Genomic DNA, 11,051 nt, shown 5'->3' on the forward strand with positions numbered 1-11,051 from the left:
TTGTGGTGGAAAAATAAATTTCCAGCAATTGCATCTATCCTATCTTGACTGCTCTTTGTGGGATGGTGAAAAAAAACCACTTCAGCATTTCTATGGTAGCTGTTTACTGGTTGTCTTTGTGACTTTATAATCGTTTTATTGCGAACATTTGTTTTGCGCATTAGAACTACAGGAAAGGCAATGAAAATGTGCTGTGCTATAAAATACCATAACTCTTTTGATGTTCCGCAGAAAACATAGATCAAAATGAAGAAAAAAAATATTAAAAACATGCGAAGATAAGGAGATTACAGCAAAAGATGAATTGTTTTTGTATGTAAGGATAAATGAATAAAATGTTTATCATTTTAGAAGTCGTTTTGCTATTTTACAGCTTTTTCGAAAGACTGATAGGAATAAAAGGATAAAAAATAACATTAGGCGCTCATTTATGTGTTTTAAAATATAGGCTTCAATTGTTGAGTGGAAACGTAAAACTATTAATTTATTTGTCTGTTTTATACAATAATATTATATATCATATTATTTAATGGATCCTTGTTCTAAAAGGTAATATTGATGATAACAAAGACTACGTTCTGTTTGCTCAGTTCCAACTCACTTAAACGAGTAAATAAATCTGTTTCTTTATTCTTCTAATTTTTCTTCCAACACGCAACAAAGTCACGCAGAACATCCCGACCCGATTTCGATTTGTCTTCGGATGTTCTTAAAGATTTGGTGCAGGCAAACGGAGTTTCATCCAGACAAATGGTCTCTTTGCACGGTTCGCACGGGAAGGAGATAAACGAGGTTATAGCAGCCATTTCTTACGGCCAAAAAAGTACGCTCCAATTTCACACAAACCCGATGCAGCGCAATCGTATCCAATGGAGTTGCCAGAAAACTTTCCACACACACACACATGTGCAGTGGTACGGGGTGGCCAGAGTACAAGTGTGTGATAAGACACGCTTAAGCCGACCAGAAAACGACACGGACTCAGTACGGTTGTAGATGTTGCGGCAAACAAATTGCACTATGAATTCTAAGACCCTTTTCCGAACGGTTATGTTGGCGCTAGGTGGAAAAATTGGAAGGTATGCTTTCACCGAATCCGATGCGACACGGAAGCAAATTTATCAATTTGTTGAGTTTGTTCTTTCGTGTTTCGGGTACATACTTATGATTAGTGTATTATGGGTCGAAAACAAATTGCCCTTTATTTCATAATATTTTGTGCAGTGGTATAAAATGAACTGAGAAAAGCTTTTATTGTGAAGGTTTTTTTTGGGAAATATTGTTGTTCCATGCCTTTTTAAACAATAAATTGTGCAATAAAAACCATCATCTTTGCAGAGAAACTATTATTTACTGATTGGTTGAACTATTTATACATCACATCAACATGTCTAAATAACCTTGCTCAGCAGCGTGGAGCATCACTTTGGAGATTCTATCATTCACTTTCTCACCTCCTGCAATCAGATAAATCTGACGGAACGCATCCGAGGTGACATCCGTATGGAAATGATGCACAATCTCCTGTACTTCCTGTTCGTTGGCCAGCATACAGGGCAGAAATTTGATCGCAATGATTGCACCATAAATGAAGTGCTTTTGAAGATGCTGCTTCATTGCATCGAACCTTTGGATGAGGAAGAATTGTGTGGTAAGAACATTTTATCAACGAAAACACCTGACGGTATGCAAAATGCTTGATGTTTAGTGGTTGAAAAGTCTGTGGACGATGTTAAGCTATTTTTGTACATATATTGCATACCTTCAGGCGTATCGAAACAATACGCACAACTAATCAGTTAGCTGTCAAAAGACGAGCAATAGGTTTTTGCCTATTGTTTTGTGTAATGTTACCTGTACGGTTGTAAGATCTGATCATCTGGCTGCAGTTTCACGATGTCACACAGACACCGCATCAATTCCTGATGGTACACGGTTAGCAAATGTTCCCAGCCTCCATTAGCCCATGCTTCCGGTGGCATGTTCATGTACATGAAGAATGACAGATCGAGAGCTGGAGAGCCATATCGATTCTCCTGAAAATCGATAAGCATTACATCTTGAGGCGCATCGTCTTTATAGTGAAACAGAACGTTGTTGCGATTGTAGTCGCCGTGTAGAATCACCGAATAGACGTCGTCCCGCTCGAGACACCGTTGCATCAATTCCGAAGGAGTTGCACCATACTTGCACCGTAAGGTTTGAACACGATCACGTACACTATCTGGTTCGAGCAACTCTGGATGCTTGTCAAAGTAGTCAAACAGTCGTTCGAAAACGACCTTAAACACGATGTCGTAACTTTCGAAAAAGATTTTACCATCCTGCAGAAAGTTAAGTGGAATGATCCGTTTCACCAAGTCGCGCAGTATCTCCGACTGGCCACCGATGCGAAGAGCATAAGAGCACGCGTGAAACTGTGCTATCTTGCGGGCCATTAGCTCCAGATGCGGTTGGTCTAGGTTGAGTCGTGGTCCCGGTACGAATCCCCTTTCTGAGACGTCTTCCATTACCAGGAACGTTTCTTCTTGATCGCTGTAGGTGGGATATTTCACACCAGCCTCAGCCAGATATATCCGTGGACAAAGCGTACGAAGATCGAGCACAGCATTGGCATTGCGTATCAATCGTTCGAATGCCGGTATCACCGCGGAATATACGTTTATCTCGTTCGGGAACAGTACGAGTCCGAGCGATTTCTTCCGAAAATCATCGTCACCTTTCATCACCTTTACCATCACGGTAAGGCATCTCGTAGCACTGCAATAGATAACAGAAGCTGGGATAAATAATCTTCACTCAACACATCAGTTCTTATCATTTTTAACTGCATTTTACCCGGTGATGGAATGTGTTAGGTTTAATGTTAGCCGGTGTATGACCGACATGAATCCATCCAAACCTTGCGGCGTGGTCAGTGTACAGTCACTGTCGGACACTACACGATAGTTTTTCAGATCGTCATTCGTTTGAATGATGTTGTTTACCAGTTCCGTTGTTAGGAATTTCTCTTTCCGATCTTGTGCCATTTCTAATTATGGATCGTTTCGTTTTGGGGTAGACTATCGAGGAGGAGATTCTGAAATGTACTGACTGAACTGGTTGAATGAAAACAACACGCGCGTACCCTTGTCTCACACAAACACTCGTAACGGACGCCAGTTAACGTTATGTTGAAGTTCATTGGTATAATGTCTAATCTTATCTAACAACGAAGCCACTAAACATACAACAAACACCAGCTTGAATGGTGTGTTTTTTCTTCTTCAACGGTTGACCTTGGCGTAATTGGTGTCGTTTGTTGGTTTGATTCAATGTTGGTGTGTAGGAGTGATGACCGAAGAGCAACATAGTGTCAACATGCAATAATACTTTCCCTTGAAACATAACAATGATTCTTTCTTTTGATTAGACTTTATTGCAGCTTTGCAGGCAGCGCGGTCAATGTTGAGTATGGTTATGTATGCGGCCAAAAAGTAGTTTTGTTTTGTTCCCAAACTTTTCCCCTTAGGTTTATTATCGTACAATAAACATTGAATGTAGATTAATGTTATTCGAAGATACTTTCACTTTCTTTCTTTTTTTCGGATTTTTTTCGGAGGTCGTTTCTACACTATTTAGTTAAAATGCTATTTTACTACAACTTTCAATCCTATATATCTTCAAAAGAAAATTAATGTTTGAACTCTATAATAACAGTCGTCAGTAAACAAGTAAATACGTAATAAGTGTTAAACAAAATCGAATTGCATACTTTTAGGGGAAAATTTGAATCTCATGAATTTGATATCCGTGAACATATTACGAACCCAAATTTTGCATTCCAGATAACTCCAAACAAGATTGAAATGCTTTAACCATAGCAGATGCAAAACCCAACTTGAACAAACTGATGCGGTACCGTAATTAGGCACTGGAATTACAGTCGGAACACTTAAAATTTGCTATTACACTTCAGAAACTTTTGCTTTATTGTCTCCGACACCGTACTGTGATTTGAAACTGTCACATTAGAACAATATCGTGCATTTGTGGCGTGCATTTATGGAAAGCTGCATGTCAAGCTGCAATTTTCGGCAGTACGAAAGTGAAGCACCGTACGACAAACATGGTTTTTGCGAATGCACTTGAATGACTCGCTGTGAAAGGGTGGCTAGCCGCTAGCCGAGCGATGAACAGACAGATAGACAAATAACATGACGATAATGAAACTAATTAAATTGTCGTAAAACTTAAGCAAAAGTCATAAAAAAGGACAACTTTCTCTGAATGGCGTGCGAGTGACACGGGCGCATCGGGTTCGGTGTGAAACGGAGGAATTGAAAAATCGGACCGGTACCGTGTTCCGGACGCCAGTAAATTCATTAAATACAGCGCAGCAAAGCGACAACATATGCTTCTGACAATCGCAATCAAATTACGGCACCCGAAATCCGGCATCGCAAAATCAGCCACCCAGAGTGGTTGCAGCTGCGCTAGCAGGCAAGGGCAAAACTTTCCCATTCAATTACTCGAAAGTGTTTGTTCTTCTGGTGAATCGGGTTGGTTAGAAGCGTCTTCACAAACCCCTTTTTTGCTGCTGTTGCACGCTTGCTGATATGTTATGTCTAGTGAAGCCAAGTTGGGAAAACTTTGGCCAAACAGTGAAGTGGAAGCATCCCAATTGCGGATGTGGGAATCACTTTCTCCATTTCCGGAGCAACGCCGGGCTTGCTACACTGCTGTACCGCCAGCCACCCTCCATCAACGATTTCCGGCCTTTAGTCTAAATCAAGTTAAGTGAGCTGCACACACACACACTCACACATGAGCGACGATCACGAACGTTTGAGAAAGATCAGCATTTTGGGATTGTTTGGCAGAAGGTTTTACCGCACCGCACAAGGATAACCTGACAGGGAAGTATTCTAGTTAAGCATTGTTTCTTCTGCATGGGAAATCTTCACCATAACAGGTGGTAAGGATAACAGACGTAACTATCACGCGGGGTGTAGTCACCGGAAAACTAACTTTCGCGCTAGTGCTGCTTCCCGCTGTGAAGGATTTTCCCTGCACCTGCTAAAAAGCTGGCAAAAGCACCTTTCGAATGAAAACTTGCTCCGAACCGTCTTTGAATGTCGCGAATGGGCGCGTAAAGCAAACGAACTGGTAGAACTGGCAGTAGAGAGTTGTGTTTTTTTTGTGTGTGTTTAGTTTCCGTTGTTATCTCTCCACAGGATGGGATGGAAAGTTTTCGCAAAGAATTCAAATCCATATCAACTCGGAGCTATATTCATTATGATAATAACAATGATAATAACACAACACACCTCTTCCCGTTCTGCAATCAAAGTACATAAACAAACAAACACACACACATGCACACAGATTCGCCGAATGGGTTTTCCACTTTGAGCTATTTTAGTCGTATTAACCCGGAAAGTTGACGGCACAAGGTCCTGCGGTTTGGCGTACCGTACCAAAAACTCCTAAGAACGTTGTTTAGCTTCGCCAGGCGGAAAGAACCTAAAGTCGTTGAGCCTTTTAAGAGTAGTGAAGCAGGTTTCCCCACCGTGGTTCACATTGTTTCTGAAGGTATGCGAACGTTGGGGGCCAAAGGGGGAAAGAAGAAAGCGGCACGGCTAAATGGAAATTCAATTCGAGTCGTATGCTTGAACGCTAGAAAACAAGCGTCATGGCAAATAAAACACGTGTGGTTTGATGTTAGGCGATCATTTGAAGCGTTTGTCTAAATGAAGGTAATGAGCTTGCGAGTGTGTGCTTCAATGCATACACACTTGATAGATGTTCCTAACTTTTCCTGGCGTTTGAACTGTTTTGATGTGAGGCGTGGGAATGCTCTGAAGAACATTATTTATTTACCTTATCAAACAACAAGGATGCATTCTGACATCGCGAGCTTTGATTTTATATAGTATAAAAAAGTTATATTATAATAATTAATAAGGAAGTAGCAATTTCAATTTCAAAATTGTATTCAATAAGGCGATAATGATTTGTCCCAACGTGACTTTAATAAAAAATATGTATTTGAATATTCGATTGCATACTTCTGGGCGGAATAAGTATGTATGAAAACATATCTTTTATCTTACTTTCACGTTGATTTAACTACTGCATTAAATATCTATCTGCCGGCGTTCACACACTTATACAGCGCTCATCACAATACATTACATCCATCGGCAGTATTCAGCTGCTTCTGTGTGATTTCGGCAAAAGTGCGTTTTAATCCCCGTTGGATATGGCCCCAAGTCGCCTTCCGATCTACCAATTGGTTGCTGTTAGATCAATGTTAACAGGCGAAACGGTAGAAAGATTCGACGTACATTAGAAGATTAATAAAAGTCGTTCCAGGGCACGCTGGTGGGTATTGAGCCATACCTTGGGCACGCCAGGGCTGTATTGTTCGATGCGTTTTTTTTGTTTTCCCTTCGACAAACAAAACTCCATTTCTAGACGCTCTGGGTAGCGTCGGTCGGAATTGTACTTATGTGCTTCGCTTCGCAATATTATTGCTTTCCCATACACCAATGCTACGGCCACACTGGGCTTGGGTGGTGAATCCGAATGTTACAGTGTTTGTTTTCTTTTATGGGTTTGTTTACAGTTCACCTAAACCGTGAAAAAAATACACACTCAAACGAATCCATACCAATTGAAATGAGTACACCGTGCGGCTCGATATGGTCGGAATTGGGATGGTGGAAAAAGATGAAGCGGAAGTTTCCGCTGCGAGGAGGACCGGTATTTAATCGTAAGCTTAGAAGGTGCGTTTCGGCTGTCGGATCAGCTGTTTGATGTTACGGATTTTAAGGATATTGCATGGCCCTTTTATTTACATATCTTGCCGAAATTGGAACAATCTCAAGCATTCACTCATAAAACAAAATGGAGTGTTGTGGTTTAGGGGAAGATTAGAACAATTTTGTCATGAAAGGATGTTTGGCAGCTGCACACACGGAACTTGAGCATAACTGATAAAAACCCTTATCTTAGGATTAGTTTAAACGCAATATGCTTGTTTTGTCATGTAGATTGCATAGTTTTAGGCGACTGTGACATGTGTTCTGCATCATGATTAAAAAATCACTTAGTAGCTTATTTGGAGGTTTTTTGCCATTATTTTCTATTCTCCAAACAATATCATAAGACATAACTATCGTTTCATGCAGAATATGCTCAGAAACACAAGTTTTTAGGTACTTGAACCAATTTAATACACACGTATGAGCACTAAACTCCATTTGTACCTCATTTCCACTGACCAGAACCATTAAAGCATCCATTACACTTTTACGGATCCTTTCCCATGCTAACCCGAAGGGAGTTGAATGTCGTTACGAAGTGAAAAAGCAAAACTGAAGCAAGCACCACAAATAAGTTCGACACGAGTGTGTGTGTGGGGACTGTCCACCCGGTGATAATGATAGCTGCAGTGAAATAAAAATAAACCCCCTTTTTCCCTGTGAAACTGCATTGCTGACCACGCGCCAGTAGCTCAGCAAGGCTTAATGGAGCGAAATGGTCGAGAAAAGAGAGACAAACGGTCGCGGTCATCATTAGTCCTGACAGTTTAGCCCATGGGGATGCACACTTTATACGAAGCGGAGTGTGTTTTTATTTTCGCTTACTCCAATTGCACCGTGTGTTTTCCCATTTTGTCTGCTGTTTGTGTGGTGCAGTGTGTGTAAATTGCAAGACGCTTCACCGACCGACCCCGGGAGCACTGTCTGCAACCCGAGGCGTTATGTAGCGATGTTCGATTCCCGTCGGGTGCAATCATATTAAGTTACAGTTTATGATCGGTCGATTGCAGCCGTGCTCGTGTGGCTTACTGCTGAAGCAATGCTAAAGCTTTCAACGTGAGGCAATTGTGGTGGAATAATTTCGAGACAATTTCACCGTCTAGACGACTAGTGTAAATCCTGTGTTCCTGTATGGTGCCGTGGGTTATGGGTACGGTTGGCAGCAGCGTAGCCTCCGTACGTATGCATATCCACAATCCGTCCCCTACTAAACGGGAATTGGGGTGTGGAAAGCAAAAAAATACTATCTACCACTATCCACATCGACCACGGACTCTGGCAGAGATGACTTTTTTCTCCAACAAATATTACTCGTTTGTCGGTTCTGCTAGACCTTTAGCAGCTGTGTCAGCGTGTGCTGTAGGAGTCTTCTGCGGGTGCGCAGGGGAAGAAAATTTATGTTCCATTTATGAATCCAGCGTCCCAGGCAGTGTCTGGACTTGGAACGATCATGGTTCTGATTGGAAGATGCATGCTATGAACCGTAGTAAGCTTAGTGGTGCAGCTCAATGCAAAAGTTTTGTCACCAATCGTATCGGAATGTAAGGAAGGCAAGAAATGAACTTGACCGAACCGATAGCATCGGGTGGGTACACCGGCACAGTGGGTACGTAAAACTTTGTCGATGCACTTTTTGGCACTAGATTTTTCTGCGCTTGGTAAAGGTGTACACGCGACCACATACAACGGGGGTTGATTTGCTTGCTGTGAGGCTTACAGTTTTACGTTGCACGCCTGTTGTACAAGCAATGGTTTGCGTTTTTGCGGTTTTTCGCCCCAGCACACTCAAGGTAGACACGGTATTGGAAAACGGTGGGGATGTGATGCCAGCTGGAAGTCATATTTATTGCTTCGACATTAGGTTACAATTTCAATCGCTTGCTAGCATGCCGCTGTTGTTCGGTGTTGTTCGGTGTCGCGCGTTCTGTGGCTTTGTCGCTGGTTTCGATTCGGTTGTCGTACGGAAAGCGTGGTTAATATTATGTTGCAAATCAGTATCATTCCCTGATTGTAAGCATGGAATTTCGAAATTACCAAAGTTTTGGGACGTGAGTGTGTTGTTGAATGTAAGCAGTAACAGAAATAAAAAAAAAGCGCCGCAACATACCAACTTTGCAATAATGTTGCTGGTGGTTTTTAAGGGAAACAAGAGCATGGATGTAACTTTCGCTAATGTCAGTCTGCACTTTGAAACGTATAGAACACATACGACCCAACCATTTGCTTTGATGTCGTTGGGAAGCTATATATGCATACTTTAAACCGGCGCTTGTTTTGGGGTAGATGAACTTTGGGCGCGTTTAATATGGCGTTATTATTTTTGAGGTTATTTGGAAAGTTATAGCGATGGTGGAATTTTAATTAGGAAACGGGCTATGACATCATCATTACTAATTTCGTATAAAAATGTTAAGTTTTAAACCGTTAACGGCCTAAGTGATATAATATAATTTTACAGGATTTTCTTTTCGTGTTTGGAAAACAGCGCCTAGAAGTATGCAATATTGGTGACATTTAAAGATCACTTACGATGTCTTTGGTCTAAGTAGATAAAAATCTTCAAGCTTTCTGAGGGGTTAAAGGAGCTTAAGAAACCATTTGAAACTTTAACTCGTTTCCCTGTTGTATGTTTTGGTCAATTAACAACGAATGCAAACGCTCGAGGTGCAGATCTCTGGGTGGGAAGCAAACCACTAGATCACTTGAAAATTAGCAACCACAATTGAAACGCTCGGCGAGTTGGTGTTAGGGGCTCGTATGTACCTGGACCGTGTTCTTCGGATCGGCCGAACGGAATAAGTTTCATGCGCTCAACAAGCCCCAGATTGACTCGTTTCGGGAAATGTGGTAGCAATTAGCTAGTGGGAAATAGTCGTAGCGTAGCCTATAGCCGATTCCGTACTTTTGTCTAGCTTAACGTTTGGACGTAAGGCAGGCATTTATGGTACGCTTGAGAGCGTATTTGCCCGTAAAGTTAGACAAAAGTTTTGGCTGGTGCGCTTTATCTATCAAGATCGGGCGACGCCAAGATCGCCCGTTGGCCAACGAGAACGGGCAAAAGGTGTCCGACACCAACATTCCTTCACCTATGCCCCTTCCATCACAACCCTGCCGGTGGTGGTGGTGGTGGTGGCATTTGAACGGTGTCGGTTGGAAAAACACGCTCGTTATGATTTTCCCGGGAGCTAATTACAACAGTTGATAAACAAACGATTAGCCACGGGAGAGCCGGGGCATTGAAGTTTGTAGCAAGCAGGAGCAAAAGGCTAGCGGGCCGGCATTTGCAGACGATTGCGGGAAAGTTAGGTTAGATGCGTATCTACTGTTTGTGAAACGAGAAACCTGGTCGAATTGGTAACGGCCATTTTACCCGTGTAGGCGAAGTCAATTTAAACTCCAAACCGTTCGGGCCATATACAGTGCGGCCGGTGTAGAGTCCCTTTTGCCTTTCATCTCTCCAAACCGCCATCTCTCCGCCATTCTAAGCTGCCCAACCCCGGGTCTGTGCTACACCAACGGAGGCTGTCCGTAAACACGATCTAACATCTTTTCCTAACATCCCGAAGGAATCGTTCAACTTTTCAGCACACTTTGCAAGATGATTATTTTATCGGAGCAAATAAATACGAAGGGGAGGAAATAAAATTTCCACCCCAAAACCGGCCCGCAGTGAAATGGCTCTCGAGTGGGAAAAAGCCCAGTTAAAAAAAAAAGCTTACAACGCTCGGTGGTTTTCCGTTCGGCACGGGGCAAGAAGTTTCTTTGTCTTCATCGGAAAGTGGCAGGCAGAAGGAGTAATGGAGGTTCCATGTGAACCCCTTTTGGTAGGTATTTTATGCTTCTTCCTAGCATTCGTCCGTTTCGTTCCTTAACGACTGTCAGGGACTTCAGTTCAGCTGTTGACAATGCCGAACCCGTTTGGATATTTTTTTTTAGCTGTTTTTGCTTCTTCTCACATTTGCTCCACCGTCATCCTTGCAATGAGAAGAATCGTTAAGAAACTTTCCAAGCGCACCAGGCAAAAACAGGTGTGCCGGAGGAGGATATGATGCGAGAGAGAAAGTTTCTATGTACCCTTGCATCATGCCGTTTCGTTTTCTTCTTGAATAGAAAATTGAAAAACTACAACAAGAACTAAACCAACTGACAGATCGAATAAGTTTCCATCCGATCGATTTCGGAAGGGAAATCGGTCGACAAGTTGTTGACGGGTTGGGATCGGAGTTTAATGGAGGAAAATGG

The 11,051-nt window shown here is 42.2% G+C and overlaps 1 protein-coding gene across 1 annotated transcript; it reads right to left on the reverse strand.

The window, feature by feature from the left end:
- Nucleotides 1–1,086: 1,086 nt before the first annotated feature.
- Nucleotides 1,087–3,703, reverse strand: LOC125766420 (uncharacterized). The gene is made up of 3 exons (XM_049432380.1): nucleotides 2,839–3,703; nucleotides 1,855–2,760; nucleotides 1,087–1,627 (listed from the first exon to the last, which is right to left on the reverse strand). The coding sequence occupies exons 1-3, from the start codon at nucleotides 3,027–3,029 to the stop codon at nucleotides 1,378–1,380; spliced, it is 1,347 nt and encodes a 448-aa protein (XP_049288337.1). The 5' UTR covers nucleotides 3,030–3,703; the 3' UTR covers nucleotides 1,087–1,377.
- Between the last annotated feature and the right edge of the window lie 7,348 nt (nucleotides 3,704–11,051).

This window comes from Anopheles funestus, chromosome 2RL, assembly GCF_943734845.2.
Source record: "Anopheles funestus chromosome 2RL, idAnoFuneDA-416_04, whole genome shotgun sequence".
NCBI classification, from domain to species: Eukaryota; Metazoa; Arthropoda; class Insecta; order Diptera; family Culicidae; genus Anopheles; species Anopheles funestus.